This window comes from Monodelphis domestica, chromosome 1 (assembly GCF_027887165.1).
Source record: "Monodelphis domestica isolate mMonDom1 chromosome 1, mMonDom1.pri, whole genome shotgun sequence".
Taxonomy (NCBI): domain Eukaryota; kingdom Metazoa; phylum Chordata; class Mammalia; order Didelphimorphia; family Didelphidae; genus Monodelphis; species Monodelphis domestica.
In genome coordinates, this window is record NC_077227.1 from 186,731,911 (window position 1) to 186,751,617 (window position 19,707).

The 19,707-nt window shown below is 38.1% G+C and overlaps 1 protein-coding gene across 2 annotated transcripts in view; it reads right to left on the bottom strand.

Annotated features, from left to right (window-relative positions):
* Nucleotides 1-17,087, bottom strand: part of LOC100031295 (aromatase) — a 31,720-nt gene extending 14,633 nt beyond the window's left edge. The window contains exons 1-3 of one of the 2 annotated variants that reach the window (XM_016428617.2): nucleotides 16,599-17,087; nucleotides 11,888-12,070; nucleotides 8,639-8,789 (exon numbers count right to left, since the gene is read on the bottom strand). In XM_016428617.2, coding sequence (XP_016284103.2) covers nucleotides 8,639-8,789; nucleotides 11,888-12,032 — 296 coding nt within the window. In that variant the 5' untranslated portion in view covers nucleotides 12,033-12,070; nucleotides 16,599-17,087. Of the gene's footprint in view, nucleotides 1-8,638; nucleotides 8,790-11,144; nucleotides 11,316-11,887; nucleotides 12,071-16,598 lie in introns of those variants that run through there. The other variant, XM_056810194.1, reaches the window with a different exon arrangement.
* Between the last annotated feature and the right edge of the window lie 2,620 nt (nucleotides 17,088-19,707).

A 19,707-nucleotide genomic window follows, 5' to 3' on the forward strand; every position in this document is an offset into this window, starting at 1 on the left:
TGTGTACACATTTTCCTCCTTTGAAAGAATAATGGTAAGAGTAAAAACTCAGTTTTTTGGGGTATATGTATACCCAGCAACTTGCATAGTGCCAAAACCTTAGTTCCATAAGAATGGAACAGTGCACAGATCTTGGTGTGGCTAAGACCTCACTGTCTGTCTTTTCCCAAAAGTTGTCCCCCTAATATGACCATCCACCATGCATTGTTTCTAGTTGTTGTTGTTTTTTTTTTCAGTTTAGTTAAGATAGGTTTTTAAGAAAGACAAAGATAGGTACAAAGTAAGAGAAGGGGAAGAGGAGGCCTTTGCCATTGTTGCCGTGGAAATCATTATGTCAGACTCTCAAGGTTATAGGATAGTCAAGGAATTTTTTCCCTGTTTCCTTGGCAACTTGCCCTGCCTAATGGCTTACAAGCTGAGTTGGAGCTCTGTCTGGAAGAACTGTCTCCTGAGCTTTGGTTGACAAGGACAAGTTGCATGGTTCCCATTGAGATTCTCCCATAGTGCAGTAGGCGATTCATGATATTAGTGCTCACTACCATTACAGTAATGAGAGTTTGGTTGGTCACTCTCTTGCAGCAAGGTGAAACAAAACAAAACAGAGGAAGGCCAATAACTGAGTTAGGTTTTGCTCTGTTTTTAATGTAAACCACTGTTTCCCCAATTGTTTTCCAAACCCAAAGTTCCAGCACTCACCAACTAGTCATACTTAGGTTGAATCCCTCCATAATGAAGAAATGGAGAGTAAAAATAAATTATTGTGGGCAAGTAGTCTAAGAAGGCTCCTTGAGAGTAGGAATGTTTCATTCTCTGTATTTATACCCCCTAGGACTTAGTACAATGCCTAGTGCATGCTAGACTTAATAAATACTTGTTGATTGACTGACTGATAAATGGAGAAGATCTGTGGGAGAAGTCTGTCAAATTGTAGGTGTGTAACTACTCTGTTCTGGCTGAACCAATAAATCAATCACTCAACAAACATTTATTAAGTACTTACTATATTTAACAGCATTACCATGGATCAAGGCTGAAGGATGCAACTCGGCCACACATCAGACTAAATGAGAAGTCCTCAGCCCACTCCCTCAGCCTCAGAGCAAGCTTATAGAAGAATTACCAGAGATTGGGTCAGTGTTAGCAAAAAGCAGGCAGTTCTTCCACTGTATGAAATACAGCAAATGGAACTAGAGCATGGACTGCTTTCCATGACCAAACTAAAAGTGAAGAAGGGATGGTGATTCATACATTGTGGGAAAGGATAGACTTTGTATGTGTGTGTGTGCACATGCTTGCACATGCATATATTTACCATATGTCCTAGGAGTTAATTCCTTAGCAATATCTTACATGTAGATTTTTTTTTTGTCTTTCATTGTCCTGTTGGCTGAAGAGGCCTAGACTGTTTTTGTTGAGAATAAATATCAGTCATAAGATACTGATTCTACCTGAGCATTTTTTAGAAATAAACAGAATTTAAAGAATAGAGTTAACCCCTCCTTACAGCATTCATTACCCTTAGGACAGTGCCAGTTTCAATATTAATAAGAATGATATTGATAATACTAGCTAGCATTTATATAATGCTTTAAGATTTGCCAAGTGTTTTATTATCTTTTTTTGAACCTTACAACAGCCTTCTGATGTAGATGCTATTACTATCCCCATTTTACAGATGAGGAAACTGCAGCTGATATAGGATAAATGACATTAAAAGGCATCTATACGAATAGTTATTTATGTCTTTCAATAGCCTTTGTTGAATCATACACAGGGACATAATGTAAATTAAGAGTTTTAAAATAAAAATTATACTGTTTCTTGTCTAAGCATGAATTTAAATATGTGTTATAACCATAACAATTTCATTCTCTTTAATTAACCACAGTGAAATGCCTCAGTAAATATTTGAACAACTAGCAGAATAAAGAAAAGAAAACAGGATTATTCTTACATAAGCATTTGAAGGCTCTCATTACCTAAAGTCTAAATATTGCTGGAGCAAAAATAAGCAAAAAGATTTCCACTTTGAATCAAGGTACTCCATGCTAAAGACAATATTCTCCTGCCTTCATCCCAAATAATCTAATGCAGTAGTGGCCATCCTTTTAGAGTTTGAGTGCCCAAACTGTAACCTTCACATCACATGTGAACCTCCTCTGCCCTTATTCCAGACAAGGGAAGGAGGAAGCATCCATTGGGCTGCTGGGCAGAGGGCAAGTGATGAAAGAAATGTCCTCAGGCATTCATGGAGAGAGAGAGAGGAGAAGCCCCCTCTGGCACACATGCCATAGGTTCAACAACATGGACCTAATGCATCAAACAATACAGAGTTTTGTAAGGTTTTATTCCTTCTCTTTAAAAAACAAATAAAGATGTAAAAAAATTCTTCATTTATTCTAGTGTCTTCCTTCAATGTAAATAATGCAGCAAATGGCACAAAATGATTGACTCAGATGGAAAAGCCACCCTAGGGCAAGGCTGAAAAACTCAAATCACAGAGATTGAAGACCCCAGGTTTGCTTGCTATCTGCCCCCAATAGTTCTTTTAATTAAAGCAGAAATTTGGTGGTGAATTTCCTGCTCTCAAAAGAAAAAAAAATCTGAAATGCACACATGCATACACACATGCATGCACACAAGTGAAGGTATAGAACACAGCAATAACATTTTAAGGCACTTTCTGAATATATAACCTTTTCTTTTGCTGATATCTCTATAACTTTTGCATTTGCTTAAACTAAATTGTTCTGTGCAACTTTGCCAGGGAATTATTGAACATTTTTTGACTTCCTCCCCCTTTTTAAATTTAGAATATTTTTCCATGGTTACATGATTCTTGATTGCTGCCTTCCCCCCAGTTCTCTTTTCTCCGGCCTCCCAAAGCTGACAAGCAGTTCCACTGGGTTATACATGTATCATTAGTCAAAACTTATTTCCACGTTATTCATATCTGCAGTAGCATGATCCTTTAACATTAAAATCCCAATCTATGTGATTGATCGAATTGTTGATCATTTTTAAAAAATTGTAATTATTTGTGTTTCCTTCAGTCAGTAAATTGTACTGCTGTCCAAAAATAATGTCCGATAGAGGGAGCTAACATCTCAAAAATGCTGAGCCAGAAACTTAAAAAAATAAGAGCAAAGAATAAAAAAAGAGAGAGATCTTAGGATTGAAGAGATAGAGCTGGAAGGGACCTTTTAGATACTCTAGTTCAACTTACTCATTTTTACAGATTAAACACAGCCCAGCCTGGGGAAAGACTTGTCCAAGATCACATGGGTTCTAAGCACTGAAGTCTACATTTGAACTGAGGTCTTCTAAGTCCACATCGAATGCTCTTTCTACAAAAGGAACTGGCTCTGGAGTCAGAAGACCTGGATTTGAAATCTGCTCTCCTGCATACCACCACTTATACTGTATGACCTGAGCAAGTCACTAAAGCTCCCGGAGGCCCAGGTTTCCACATTGACTAAAATGAGGAGATAAAATTAGATGGTTCCTGAGATTCCTTTTAGCTATTATCCAAAACCCAGTTTTTGCTGTGCGTGCGCGTGTGCGCACGCACACACACACACACACACACTCACAAAACTTCTTTCAGTGGCTTAACAATGCCATGGACAAAATTCTTGAAATGAAAGCATTTAGCCCGGTTTGATCATGTGTTTATAGTCTAGCTCTACTGACCACAAGACACCCAGTTGCACTCACATAACATCATTTCCTGTCTTGTGCCTTTGCACAGGGTGTTCTTTCTGCCTTGACACTCTCTGTCCTCACACTCACACCTTGGAGTCTCTGTTTCCTATGAGAATCGACTCAAGTGCTGCCTTCTTGGGGAGCCCTTTCCCATTCCCCCAACCTCAAATGCCTTCTCCTCCAAGGGCTGTAATATGTACCCTCATAGACAGGCAGTCTGTGCCTAGCCAATGTGCACAGTCAGTCAATAAACTTTTATTAAGTGCCTTCTACATGCCACATATATAAATACACACACGATGTCTACCCTGTTAGAATATAAACACCTGGAGGTCAGGGACTGCTTCACTTTTGGTTTTGTATCGCCAATACTTAGCACGGAGATTGGCACAGAATAGGAACTTAATATTTGTTGATTGATTCTTTAAAAGAATCTGACAATTTGATTGTTATGAAGATATTGGTATGGAAAGACAGCATGATATAACAGCATGTTAGACTTGGAATCAGGAAGACCTGGAATCAGATTCTGCTTCTGATAATTATTAGTGGTGTGAGACCCTGGACAAGGCAGTCAGGTAGAGCAGCAGATAGACTGCTAGACCTTAGTTCAAATCCATCCATATATAGATATAGATATAGATATAGATATGTGTGTGTGTGTGTGTGTGTGTGTGTGTGTGTGTGTGTATTTTTTTAAACCCCAACCTTCTGTCTTCAAATTGAGACTAAGTCTCAATCCCAAGGCAGAAAAATATAAAAGGCTAAGCCCATGTTCGTGAAGCCATGGCATAGGTGCTGGGGCAGCATGGATGGAGGGCTACTCCATTGCCCCTCTCCACAGCCCAAGGACATTTTTTGCACACCCCACCTCTCTGACCAGTCGCCCAAAGTGAGCACTTCCTCCCTCTGCTGTCAGGGGCAATGGGGGGTGGGGGGAGAGAGTCACAGGCAGCTTGAAGTTGCACTTTGAGCACATAATCTCATAAACATTCACTAACACTGGGCTAAGCAATAGGGGTTAAGCAACTTACCCAAGGCCACACAGCTAGGACATGTCTGAGGCCATATTTGAACCCAGGGCCAGGTTTGACTCGATACACTGAACCACCCAGCTCCCTCCCCCGCCCCCCCCATGATATACAAAGTCTATGGAATCAATCTTCTTTCTTCATAGCCTTGATATATTTCTAATTAGATTGGGAAGGAGATCCACTTCGCAATAAATGATCAGATCATCCTGGTTCATTTAAGGTCATCCAAAATCAATTCCAAGCCTGCCTTATGGCCCTGTGTTTGATACATCTGTCTTTCTGTAAAAACGAAAGTGGTTTCTATTTCCTATCTTAAATCTATAGCAAGTTGGGACTAATTTGAACTGGGTAATTTGTTCCCTACAACTTTAACCATAGCTTCCATGGAACAACAGTGACTACAATCTTCAAACTTTTCAGAAGACAAAAAAAAAAGCCCAACAACACAAACCTCAATCCTTTTGTTGTCAAAAGGGGATCTTTTCAAGAGGTACTAGCAGTTCTGAATAAGGTTTGAAGGATAGACAGAAAAAAAGGGAATTGGGAAAAATAATTTTTACCCAGGAAGACTTCAACAAGGACTGAATAACTATGAAGAAATTAAAATCAACTCAGTGTACTTGGGGAAATTTTCAGCAAAGAGAACAAGGAAGGGAATGGAGAGGCTGGGTGTGGGACAAGAAAGCAGGGGAAATATCACTACTTGAATAAGCTTCCCTGGCTTAATTATGGTTCAAAGGAGCACAGACTGAGAACTAGAATAGCCATCTAGCCCAAATTCCACTTTTTACCAGTGGGAACTTTGGGTATCACAGAGGTTAAATGACTTAGCTTGAGGTTATAGGAGAAGTAAGGACTTCTGGGGGAAATCAGGTGGCTCAATGGATTGAGAGCCATGCTTGGAGAAAGAAGGTTTGAGGTTTAAATCTGTCCTCAGACATATCCTAGCTGTGTGACCCTGGGTAAGTCAATCAATCCACTTTACTACTCTTCTCCTTAGTATCAATTCTAAGACAGAAGGTAAGTGTTAAAAAAAAAAGAAAAGTAAGGACTTCCTTGGCATTAACAGAATTCTCCTTCTAATAATGATGTATAAATTATTTCTCAAAAAGTTCCTTTAGAAGAAATAAAATTGTGATGCCTGTAAGTTCTTGTCTTCTAAAAGAATGCAGAACCATCTGCAATCAACTTTAATAAAAATCCTAGATGAGGAAGAGACCTACTCAGGGAATAAATGCTGGGCCTGCCTTGGTCTTGAATCTACTAGAAGCTGGGCTACTACTTCCCTCCATTCTATCACTTTCCAAGGTCTGCTGCTATCCCATAACTCTGTTTTTAATTAAACTGTTTTAAAAGTTTGATTGAGTTCATCAGTGGAGTCCAGCAAGAAAGCTTCTCCAGAGTAACACAGAGGGGTAAGTAATTCTACTCTAGCTAGGGTTACCTGACTAGAAGCTTTCAGCCATTCTAAATTCAGAACCTGGTACCTTTCTTTTTTAGAAAGACCTTCATCCTATGAAAGACTCTTGGGATCAGTTCAACCAAGACAGCTTTGCTTTGTAACACTATTTTTATTTCCTCTAACCCTTGGGAACCTGATAGATAGCATTAACTTAAACCAGAAACTTTGGGGAGAATGGGGCCACTCCACTTGTTTCATGAGGGGAAAGGGTGGCAGAATAGGAAAAACCCAGGTGGGACAGACAAGGTGTTGGGTAGGTGAGAATGGCTACATAGTGAGTGGCAGGAGATTGAGCAGGTCATAGTTAATGACTTCATCTGCCAGCCAAGATATCAAACATCAAAGGGGACATTCTTAAGACAGCTGATTGCATAAGTAGCCAAAATACTGGCTTTCTAAATGAGTATAAATTAAGCTGTTCAGTTAGAAAATTAGTTTGAAGTTGTTGACCAGAACTCTGTCCAAGGTAGGAAAAAAGTTGGCAAAAGTTAAACAGTATGTTTTGGTTCTTAAATATGCTTTAGGATGGCCATTTGCATTAAGCCACATAAACATTATCTAATGGACATTTCTGGATGCTCTACACCACCACCTGAATATAAAATAAAAACATCCAAATATTCAAATACTTGTGGACCAAGATCAAACAACTGGATATTTTATACCCCCCATTATAGTTTTTCTCCAAATAACTAGTTCAAGAAAGATATAGCTAAATTCCAGCTCTACAATTCAGTGGTTCATTTAGGCTTAAATGCAAGTATCAATTTATTAATTGATGGTCTTGATCCAGAAAAGTTAACACAATTTGCAAAAGTGCTTTATTTACTTATTTTTACAGACATATTATTTCATGGGCATAAGAAACTTTCTCTAAAAATAGGAATCATTATTTGTATTGTAACTGATAGTCTGAGAGAGTTTTAGTTTAAGAAGATTAGCGACCATCACCCTTCTTGGAATAATATTTTAAAGTGCATGATAATAATAGCTACCATTTCCAGAATGCTTTGAGGTTTGCAAAATGCTTTTTATAGCTATTGTTTCACTTATCCTTCCAAAAACCCTGGTGGTGGTGGGTGACATAACTTCTATCCCCATTTTATAGGTGAAACAACTGAGACAGGAAGAGGTTAAGTGACTTGCCCAGAGTCATATAGCTAGTAAATGTTTGAGGATGACTTTGAACTCAGATCTCCATGACACCAGGTCTCCTACTCTATCTACTGTGCCATCTAGCTACCATGAAAATTTAGAAGTACATAAAATATATTATAAAGGAAACCATGTATATTGAAATAAAATGATTAAAATATTTTTAAAACAAGTATATAAACTCCAAGTTAACTCTTGGAGTAGATGATATCTAAGGTCCCTTCCAGTTCTCCATCTATGATGACTTTTGTTTTTACATCACATGTAAATTCCATCCCACCTCTTCAAATAGAACCTTGCTATTTTCTAGGGTGTGATGTGAAACCTCAGCCGTAACATTTTGTTCTTCCCTCACTGTTAGTGGTTTGGACCACATTTTCATATGGCCATTTGTAGCACGCAATTCTTTGGAAAGCTGTCCATAACACTTGACTAGAGAGTGATCCATTCTACTCTGGATAGTTCCAATTGTTAGGAAATTTTTCCTTACAGGTAGCCTAAATCTATTTCTTCTCAACTTCCATTGTTCCCAGTTCTGCCCTCTGGGAAGAGTGCCATAGTGAATGTTTTGCGCTATATTAAATCAGAAAGAACACTGTGCCTCTCTTAATATAGTTTAAAATCTCATTAACTTATTTTGGCTGCCCTTTCACAGGCAAAATCTGATGAGTGATAGAAAGGTAATTTGGACATTATAAGTCTCTCAAAAATTTTTTTTCTCAAGAATTTGTTTTTTCTAGATTTACTCAGGATTTTGTCTCCTCATCCATTGGACCACTTACAGTCTTGCTTTCCCCATAAGCAACTTGAACAATAAAATTAAAGTGGCTTTTTTTTTCTATGATCTATCCATTTGGCAGAAGAGAGTAGAACTGGAAATACATTAAGCTCTCACCTCAAGCAAACTGGACCAGCCAGACTTGTTTTTTGTTATAGTCCAACAATACAGTTAACTCAGCTTTCAAAATTAGCTTTTAAAACCCTCATTAATATCTGTATTATATATCCACAAATCCCCTGTCAAGATTTATTGGGGATCTACTTACCTTTCCAACTGTTTTGCCTATGAAGGTATCATTTTGAGCAAAACTTGAATTGTTTAGTACCTCTATATTGTTCAAGTATATCAGGCAAACTGCTTAGCTGTATACCTTATTTTGCTTGTGATTATCAAACTTAGAGAACATCTTAAAATAACATAATTAAATAACTATCATTCATAATAAAAGCCCAGGTCAAAGCTTTACAATATGCTTTCCTAAAAGATTTAAAAAATATTTACTTGCTTATAATGAGAGTCTCCTCTCCACAGATCCATACTCTCATAAATTCACCATACATCTTGTTGTAATAGTTACAGGCACTGCCTATTCCCATCCATAGAAATCTGCCATGTGAAAGGAGGGGACCAATTCCCATACAGTAACCAGGACCTAGAAAAAATATTCAAAATATAATCACTGTCTTAGTTCACATTTAAAACCAGAGGCTGTTTTTTTATCATGCAAATTCTTTTACATCTGAATTCTAATGCAAATTCTTGAGTTCCTATGAAGATCATTTAAATAGTATTATAGTACTTTGAAGAATTTTCCCTTTTCAGAAATAAGGGATAATTAAGTAGATGAAGCAGTTCAATTTAGTGCCAGTCCCACCAAAGCCTAAATGGCCTTGGTGTGCGTATATGTCTAATATGAATTTCTTGTTTTAGTTAACTTTGTCTATTAGCTAATCAGGTAACAAATACAGAAACCTTGGTGAAAGAAAGATAATTAAACCATTGTAGTTTTCTAAGTATATATTCCAAATCTGGCTTTTGTATAAAAAAAAAAAGATAACTGAGTTAATTTTGGAGTAACTTTTACAGATTCTTGAATTGATAGGGCAGATAAGACTTAAAACTTTGTAATGATGTTTATTAAAGTATGTTATTTCACATCTGAAAACTGTTTCATTGGGAAAGGAGACTTTTATGCTAAACAAAGTGAGCCAGAGCAAATTGGACAATTTACCCAATGTCTGATCAATGTTAATATCAAGGCTAGCCAATATGGATAATCTGGGTCCAGTGGTCTATTCCCATCATCTCAAGAACAGAGGTTTTGGCCCAAAGAACTCAAAGAATTGACTCAATTCCATTCTTTACATTGCTTATGCAAATATATCCAGAGAATTGCAAAGGCACTTAATTAATCAAACTGATGAAAACATTAATATGTTGTTTGTCTCAAAGCAACAAAAGAAGTGATCTGAATTTAACTAATAGTAAAAAAGACTTAAAATGTTTTGAGATAGTTTTGTGATTCTATTACAAAATAACCTTTCTAATTTTCTCTTTTTTAATCTCAATCTATAAATGAAGTTGCATTTATTGGGAAGGGAAAGTTATGAAATATCTTTTCCATCTCCAGCCAAAGTGAAGTTGATAATTTTAGCATTAAATGTACAATCACAAAATCATAAAATTGTGGAGCTGCATGATCATCTAGAATTATCCTTCCATATATAGCAAAGGAGGAAACAGAGGCTCTGGGATGTAAAGGTCTTTTGCCTCAGGTCACATAGTTAACTGGTGGCAGATTTGGGATTAGAACCAAGGTTGTTTGATTCCAAGTTTGGTGCCTTTAAAAAAACAACAACAACAATTTGGACAATATAAATTTTTTTAAAAATTACCTGAACTGGTTCTCTAGTTCTCAATTCCCAAAATAACTATCAATATTTAGTTTTTTGAATGGCTGGGTGAGACTAGCCACAAAGACAGACCTCTTACCCCAAACTCCCCAATCCCTGGCTGGCTGTCATTTTATATTAGATAAAACATAAAGAAACAAAATGATCATTTTATATATGTGCATTTTTAAAAATAAGGAAACAACATATGGTTCTTTTCCCATAGAAATTTTTTTACAACAGCACAAATCTTTGATGTTATATTTAAATCAGTTCACATAGTTCTAACAAAGAATTGAGCAACAAGTTTTCAGGAGTTTTTCATATAGGTAATTATTTTGTAACATGAATAATAATAAATTCTGAAAGTATTTTTATAATTAAATTATGCCTATGTTTTTAGGACGTAAGATTTCTATTCACTTACTCTCTGGGGAATCATTTTAGACTATTTCTGGATGAAAAATGCATTCAAATAACAGGATATTTTAATCTACATGATTTGATAACATCTGGAGATATGGAAAGAAATGACTTAAATCTTAACTTTTTCACTTTTCATACTAATGTTTGGCACTGTTCTAAAAATAACCTTAATATTTACTTAGGAAAATTGCCTACAATTTTAAAATGGAGAGATATAGTTAAAGAAAGGCAGACTTTAATTCAGCAAACCAAGTAAACTAGGAATTTATAGACTGTGAAAGTAATAATGTCAATAAGATCTAATTTACTTACCAGTAGTCTTACAGAAACATCAGGCAGACAGATGATTAAAACTTTTTGGCCAGTCTAATGATTAATTGTATGTCAACTGATCAAATTATGCTTTTACTCAAACCAGCTGCTAAACTAGCCCAGAGTACTAGACACAGCCAAAGAGAATTGGGCAATGATTTAGATAATTCAGGGGGAAATATTCTATAATCATTTAGCTACTTTGGCAATACCAGAGATTTTCTTTTGCCTAATTTACCTAACTGGCTATGCAGCCCAAACTTTCAAAAGCTTAATAGACATGTTTATGAACCACAATTATAGACAAAATTTGACATAGTTTGTGAGAGTCCTACCATAAGAAGTTTTAGCTGAAAACTAAAGCCATAAATACTCACAGAAAATCATCTGAGCATCCCCAAAACAACAGCTTTTGTAGGGCTTTTGACTTGCAAAATCTGGATAATCATCTCAATTGTTTTCTCTCCCTATGGATTTCATTATAGTGGTTGATAGCAGAACTGGAGGTGGGAAATTAAAGGAAGGGAAACAAGTCCTTCCCTCCCTTTTCTACCCCAGCACTCATCCAGCCTTGACCACTAAGCGCAACCATCCTCTTAAGAAAGAGGAGAGGAGAGAGAGTAGGGTAGAGGGAAAAGAGGGAGGGAAGTTAGAGCCAAAGTGGGAGGGAAAGTTGAAAGAACTGACTGAAGGCTGTCCAGAGCTTACCTGCTAAGAAAAAGTGGAATGCAATGAAAGCTGACGTCAAAAAGCAAAAAAAGCAACTAAAATTCAATTTCCCAACATCTCCTCACTACATCTCACCTTAAACCTCAGTTTAAGAAGATACTCTGTACCTCAGAAAAGCAATTGAAGTATAGAACTGAGGCAACTGAACAGATGATTTTAAAGAGCCAGACGGACTTTCAATATCCTGACACAACTGAGATAAAAACAAAAATCTGGTTTGGATTATTTGGAAAACAACTTCAATTATACAGTTCACTAGTAGAGCCTTAGCAGTAGGTTTCACACTATGCTATTGGCCATCATGCTATTGTGCAACATTTTCTTCATCTCTGTTGCTCAAACAGACTTTATCCTAAGGTACTGAAAGAAATACTTCTCATCACCATTTTACCTGGTATTAAGGAAGTATCTTCATAACTCCAAACCAAGAGAAGAAAGCAGGTGAGGAGGAGGATAGGCATAGTAGCAGCTGGCATTGCCTCAGGTACCATGCCAGTGAGGTTGTAATGCATTGGATTGAGCATTTCCAGGATCATCTTGTCCTTCTTGCCTTCCAGGAATATTATTTAAAAACCTACAGAATGGACAGAAGCAATGGAAAAAATCCAGTATAACTTTAAGCTACAACTCACATTCCCCCTGCAAAGTACCCTATAGTATAGATATCCCCGCCAAATGCTAGCTTTGATTTATACTATGATTGGACACTTAGACAAGACAAATTTGTGGTTAAAAGTCAAAACAAGGGTGCAAAAGATAGACTCTTTGGCTTGAAATAATTTCTGACCTTGGTAGTCTCTCTCAGGTTCTTTTAGACACTTGACCTGATAAGAGTTTGATATCTTTAAAATTGCCCTTGAATTAGAAGAGTGACGTGCACACCAGTGAGGGCACCAAATTTCTAACCAAAATAAAAGGAGATGAAGTTCATACCAGAGATTGAGTCATCTCATGAGCTTAATTGAAGGTTCTATTTTGAAAATCTGCCTTTCAAAACAAAAATCAACCCCCAACCCCTCTCCCTCCATTTCTTTGTTCAAGTCCAATTCTACAAACTGTGAACTTCCAAGATAAGATGCTGCTTCTTAGGATACTGAAGGAGTTTTGCTCATGGCCTTCAGATAATTTAATTTGAGCTTAATTCTACAGTCCTCACTTGGAAAAATCTCTTGGCTTCAATGGGGTCCAACATCTTCATGACTATTACTGAATCTTAAGCAATACCAACAGGAGCCACTAGCAGGTCCAAGCAATAGAAAAGAAAGAAGGGGGCAGGGGGGGGGGAGGAAGAAGAAGAAGAGAGGGATGAGAAAAGATTAGCTGTATTCTGGGAAATGGTAAGATGCCAACCATTGTCTTACAGGCCACTCAGTGAAATCAATGCTGCATGCCCTCTCTACTAGAGCAACCACACTTTAATTTTACTTTTGAGTTGTTCTGTGTTATTCATCAGTCTAGTACTCAATCTGTCTTTTCAAAAGAAGTTAATGCCAAATGTGCTATAAGAAGTTAGTGTAAGAGGCTTCTGTGTAAGAGGCTTAGCTGCTTAGATCTGTGTACTGAGGAAAGAGACAAAATTAAGGTCTGTAGCATTTCTCAGTGGCATATGGCATATGCTACAATGTTTGACCTCTTTTAGGAATTATCCTAGCTTGGGTGATTAGGAGTAACTGGTGTAGACTTGGACAACATCTATGAAATACCTAAAATATTTATAAAATCTCAAAAATCCATATGCTTGTATACTCCAACCGTCCAGATTGCTTGAAATATCAGATTTTTAAAAAATTAATGCTTTCATTCATTCATTCTATGAACATGTATTGAATACTTATTATAAACAAGGCATTGTGCTGTCCCCCAATCTAGTATTTAGTGCTGAAGGAGATCTTAGATGTTATCTGGTGTATAGATAAGATTCTGAGACCCAGAAAGGTTACCATTATGCAGTTTATAAAACTGACTTTCAAATTCATGTTCTACTCCAAATCTAGCAAAATTTCCATAGTTTAAAGCAGGGCATGTTTTTTCCCCCAAGAAGAACTCACCAACATGCATCATGTACAGGAAAGTCAATATTTGATTGGAAAGAACCTCTGGGACCATCATTAAAACTTGTATGACCAAGGTTTGGTTTTTGTGGTTGTTTTATTTTGTTTGTATGTTCCAAGGTGAAATTGTAGTTGATTTGGAATAATTCCTTTGTGGCACTGTGACAGTGTGGATTTTGTTGATATCATGATTCTAAATGCAATCGGATGGGGTAAAGTACAAAAGGAGAGTGGTGAACAATAAAGTTAGGTTCCCACTTAATGTCATTGATTTCATACAAATTTCAGTTTTAGTTCCTGGAATAGAGATAAAAGTTAGGGGCAAGAGGATCTTTTTTCCCCTCCTTTCCTACATTGTTTCTGTGTACTATCTCACATCATCAAGGTACCTGGGTAGTGACACTTTTAAGGCAAAACTATGAAGGAATACAGGTTTCTTTGAGATCACTCTAACTCAACCTTTCCTCTCTTTCTAACTTTCTTATTACTGTTAAGTGTACCACCATCCACCCTATGAGTCACCCAGTTCTGAAACCTTGATGTCCTGCTAGACTCCTCTTTCAACCTCACCTTCCAATTTATGGTCAGGTCTTGTTAGTTTTACTTCGCCAAAGTGACTTTCCTAAAACTCAAGTATGACCACGTCAATCCAGCCAACCCTCCTCAGTAAATGTCAGTGATTCCCTGTTACTTCTAGAATAGAATATAAAACCCTGTGTGCCATTTAAAGTCCTTCACTACCTGGACTCTTCCTAAAGTCTTCTTACATTTTACTCATTTCCAATGGAGGAATCTTCTCCAATCTGTCTCTATGAATATACTTGCTGCTCCTCATGTGTGACATCCCATCTTCCACCTCTGTGCATTTTCACTAACTGTCTCCCACACTGAAAGGCTTTCCCTCTTTTCCTCCTCCATCTTCTAGCTTCCCTGACTTTCTTCCAAACTCAGTTCAAATCCCACCTTCTGCAGGAGCCCTTTAACCCCACCCCATCCCCTACCCCCAGTCTCTTCCCTTTAAGAATACCTTCCATTTACACTACATGTATGTACCTGGTTGTTTTATGTTGTCACCCCCTTTAGGATGTGAGCTCCTTGAGAACAGGGACTGAATTTTGCCTTTTCTTGTGTCTCCAGAACTTGGTACAATTCTTGACACATAGTAAAGGCTTAATAAATGCTTCCTGACATCTCTCCTCTTAGCTTAATTTCTCCTATCTACAAGGCCTACTTAGCATTCCATTCCTTAAAGCCTGAATTTTTGTTTTTCAGGTAATTCCATATAAAGTGTTAGTTGCTAAGTTAGGATTGAAAGTGTTGTATTTACAAAGGTTTTTGCATTTAGCCTAGTGATTCCTAAAGGCAGATAAGCCTTCCCAAAAGTTGAACAAATCAATAAGGAAGGGGGAATGTTTGGGGATGGAGAAGAGCTTCCTTGGTACCCATAATAGCATGTAAATGATTAAGGCCAGCCCTATGCCTGGACACCACCTAGAGAGATCTATTGTATGTAGCAGAGTATGTCTCCCAAATATCAACTAATAAAGTCAGTCACTATCGTATTTGTAAGTATCAATCAGATGCTGCTAGAGCTATTCACTAGCACAATATAAATAAAAGGCAATATATAAATTTCAATGATCATTACCTATACGGATAAAAGATACCAACAAAGCAAAAAGGGAGCAGAATCCTGATAAAAGAAGCATAAATTCTGAATTTACACAGAGGGTGAGAAAAGTCACATATGGAATGAACTTCTATTAAATTCCTTTTTTAACCCTTATTTTCTTAGTATCATTTCCAATACAGAAGAACCACAAGGGCAAGGCAACTGAGTTTAAATGACTAGCCCAGGGTCACACAGCTAGGAAGTACCTGAGATTAAATTTGAACCCAGGTCTCCCAGCTCTCAGGCTGGCTCTCCATCTACTGAGCAACCTAGATGCCTCCTTTCCCCCCCCCCTCCCATTTGTCCCTATGGGAGGGAACTTGTAGTAGGCCCCTCATTTTAGAAATAAGAAACTGAAGTTTAGATGCTTTTTCAAGGTCACATAACTAAGTCAGTGGAGCAGAAATATAAAATTAGACCTTCTTAGTCCAAATACATTTAAAAAAAAAACCCTCACCTCTTATCTTAGAAATCAATATTGTGTGTTAGTTCCAAGTCAGAAGAATGCTTAGGGGTAGGCAATGGAGATTAAGTGATTTGCCCAAGGTCACACAGCTAGGAAGTATCTGAGGTCAAATTTGAACCCAGGACCTCCCTTCTCTGGACCTGGCTCTCAATCCACTGGGCCACCCAGCTGTCCCTACATTGTTCTTTCCATAGTCTTTTCCAAGCTGCTTCCAAATCTTCAATAGGAAAATAATGACTATGATGAAATGACTCTTAAAACTCCAGATGATAGGTGAAAAGGTATAGAAAAAATAATTTTGTTTTCCCCCATAATTAAATAATCACTGATTGGAATAGATTTGGATTCAGGATACCTGGATTCAAATCCTGGGTCTGTTATTCACTTTCAGAGTCTGGGTCAGTCACCCTACTTTTCTGGATTTCATTTTCTCACCTATAAAAAGAGGGGGCTGGACTATATAGCCTTGAAGGTCTCTTCTAACTTGAAAGGTATTAAAAATAAAATAGTCTGGATACTTATGTCTCAAATTTGATTCAACACCCTACTTTTCTGGATTTCATTTTCTCACCTATAAAAAGAGGGGTCACACAGGTAGGCAGTATCTGAAGCCACATTTGAACCCAGGATCTCGTGTCTCCAGGTCTGGCTTTCTATCCACTGAGCCACCCAGCTACCCCCTATTCAGCATTTTTAAATGCCTGCTATGTGCCAGGCTCTGTGCTAAGCACTGAGTATTTTTTTTTCCTGACAATGATGAAAATCATAAGTCTATTTAAACACAACTCTAACCTCATTTCCCTTGTTACTTGTCTCTAAATACTTTCAAATTTCACTTATACAAAAAATAAATACTGGTATCTGTTAGTCAAAGATGTCAGGCTTGCCCTTTAACTTGGTAATGTGGCCTCACCTTGCAGAAGCCCAACGAAGGTGGCACCAGTGGGATGAAGTGGGGAAAGTCCTGGCTCTGGAGTCAAGGAAGCAAGCTTCTCATCTCACCTCCAACACTTGGGATGGGGAAATGGCATAGTGGATAGAAGGGGCTGTTGGAGTCAGGAAAGCCAGAGTTCAGATTCTGCTTCTTCTACTACTTTTGTGATCCTGGGCAAGTCACTCTCTCTGTCTTCTTCAGTTATTTTTTATCTGCATCATGGGGATGGGGAGGATGATAATGGCACCATCTTCAAGAACCGTTTGAAGCTCCCCTGGCCCCAGTCACTCACAGGGTACAGGCCACAAGGCCCCACCGGCCCAGCTCGCAAGCTCCTTCCGAAATGACCCCAGAGGCCAGAGAGATGTGCTGGGCAGGAGCATCCTGGCCAGGCCCTGACCCCTGGCTAAGGGAGGATGGAGAGGGTGGGGCCTCTTGGTCCATCTGGCCTTCCTTGCTCCTAGTCCGTCCCCTTTTGGGTCCCCCTGACTGCAGAGGAACAGCGCCCTCACCAGTTGGGTTCTCCCTCCCCATTCTGACCCTTTCCCCTCCCCACAGCCACACACAAGGGTGCCTCCCCTCTGCCACCCTCTAGGATTGGTGACCTAGAACTGGGAGGGGTCCTAGAGGCTGGCAAGCCCACATTAAAGAAGGGGAAACGGAGGCCTAGAGACAATGAATGGCTGACCCAGGACTTCCTCCTTAGGATTCAAACCCAGGTCCTTCGCATCCTGCCTGCCTTCTGCTTGGACCTTGAGTCCTTTGACTCCAAGTTCAGAGCTCTGGCCCCACTGCCCTCCCTACAGGGCAGGATTCAGGGCTGGAAGGGCCGAGAGTCATCCAACAACCACCTGCCCTTCCCCACAGCTTTGCAGATGTGGAAGCAGATGAGATCTGGGGAGATTTGGCAACTTGCACACAGGTACGAAGCTGGGGGGATTTAAAACCAAGCTTTCTGACCCTAAATCCAGCACTTATCCAGTTATACCATGGCATCTTCCCTTGTGGCATTCCAGGCACCAACCATTCATTTCTTCTGATACAAGGAACAGCTTGTATCCATTTGTGCCAGACCCCTCGGTTCCTGTGGATGGACGTTCTGGCTGTCATTTAGGGGACTGTTTAACTCAGCTCACTGCTGAGATGCCAGGACTTCCAGAATTTGGATAACCTATGTGGATGGTCTTAACAAGCTTTTGATTTCATTGCTTCCTTGGCCTGGGTCTCATTGCTATCCAGACATTGCAAATATATATGCCTGTAAATATTATTAAATAATATAAATACAAATTAAAATAGATTATATTATAATACAATAAAATTAACGATTGAATATTAAAGTATATTATATACATACATATGGATAGACATGTATGTAATATATATATGCATGTGTGAATATATGTATATATACATATATATATACTTTTAGTGGTCTTTTTTTTTTAAGCCACAAAAATCTTCCTTGTTTGTATTTGGGGATGGAGGTGGGAGTTAGAACTTTACTCCCACTTGGTAACTTAAAAGAAAACTATCTACAATAGTAACAGAAGATGCCAGTGCATATTCTTTCATAGGTTAAAACAAAGATATTTCTAATATATGTAACATGAACTGAGAAGTTTTAGTCTTTCTGTGGCTGTGATTTAAACCTCCTTGACCATACTCTGACTTCTGTATCTTACCTAGAGTTTAAAAATGAACAATAAACAAAATATTTTTTAAAGAAAAAAATGTATCATCCTAATCTTGGTGTGAAACTTAGTTCTCTTAGCCAAATGTAAAATCATTTCACTATGGATGGGTTCTCTGGGCAACAGGAAGTTCTTTTATTATGCTGACCTAAAATCATTTTTCTCCTCTACTATCCCAACCACGGCTCCTAGTTCTGCCTTTTGGGACTAAGCAGAATACTTCTGATCCTTCTTCTATATGAGAACCCTGGAAGTACAGTTAACCCTTCAGTATAGCAGGGGTTATAGGCCAGGGCCCCCATGATTTGGAAAATCCACATAAATTTTTTTTGCCCTCCCTTCCTCCTAGAAAAGAAGTCTAAATTTTGTTCTTTTTCTTTAATGGGGTATTTACAGTATCTTTTGTGAAATTTAGGTTAAGTATTGATCAGGGGCTATATGAAAGTCAATGTTAAATTAAAATACTGTCTAAAAAAGAAATGAAAAATATGAAGTAAATTTGAAAAAATTTAAAATGAAATAAAAATTAAAAAAAATTAATAATGTTGAACATATTTTATATATAATGAAAGACCTTTGGGAGAAAAATAACCATTGAAATTCCCTATAGGTACTCACCATTAGATAAGGAACTGCAGTTCTTTTACTACAAATTTAATTTAAAAAGATTCTTACCTTTCATTTTAGAATCACTACTATATATTGGTTCCAAGGAAGAGGAGGGGTAAGGGCTAGGCATGGGGGTTAAGTGACTTGCCGAAAGTCACAGCTAGGAAGTGTCTGAAGCCAGGTTAGAACCCAGGACCTCCCTCTCTAGACTTGACCCTTAATCCCCTGAGCCACCAGGCTGCCCTCTTCAAATGCTTCTTTTAAATACTAAAAGCTTTCAATCAATCAACAAGTATTTATTAAGCAACTACTATTTTCCAGAAACCTTGCTAGGTACTTAGAATCCAAATCTAATGATGGAAATAATGATAGAAAAAAGTCTCTATTCAGAAGGAATTTACATCCAAGACTCAAAGGAATAAAAGCAGAGGTAGAATATCAGGTCATCTGAAATGGGCAGAGGATGGGTGGATATTGGAGGCAGATGGGGCTACCTTGCCCGTCATCGCTCAGACCTCATGATATGCAATTGTCTTCTGAGGCTAGTCTAGGGCCAAAGCTACATACTGTTCCTACTTCTCTCTTGAGTCAGTGCTACCATTTTCAGATTAGCCTCTACTTTTTCTGGGCAGATGGGAAGGAGAGATCTTAGATATGTATTGCTAAAATAGAAAGAATTCCTTTGAGATGGTCCTCCCTGAGGCAGAGAAATTGATAGAAACTTAACAGAAGCATTCCAACTCCTGAATGGAGGGAAAGCAGAAAGGAGGAGTAATACTACTACT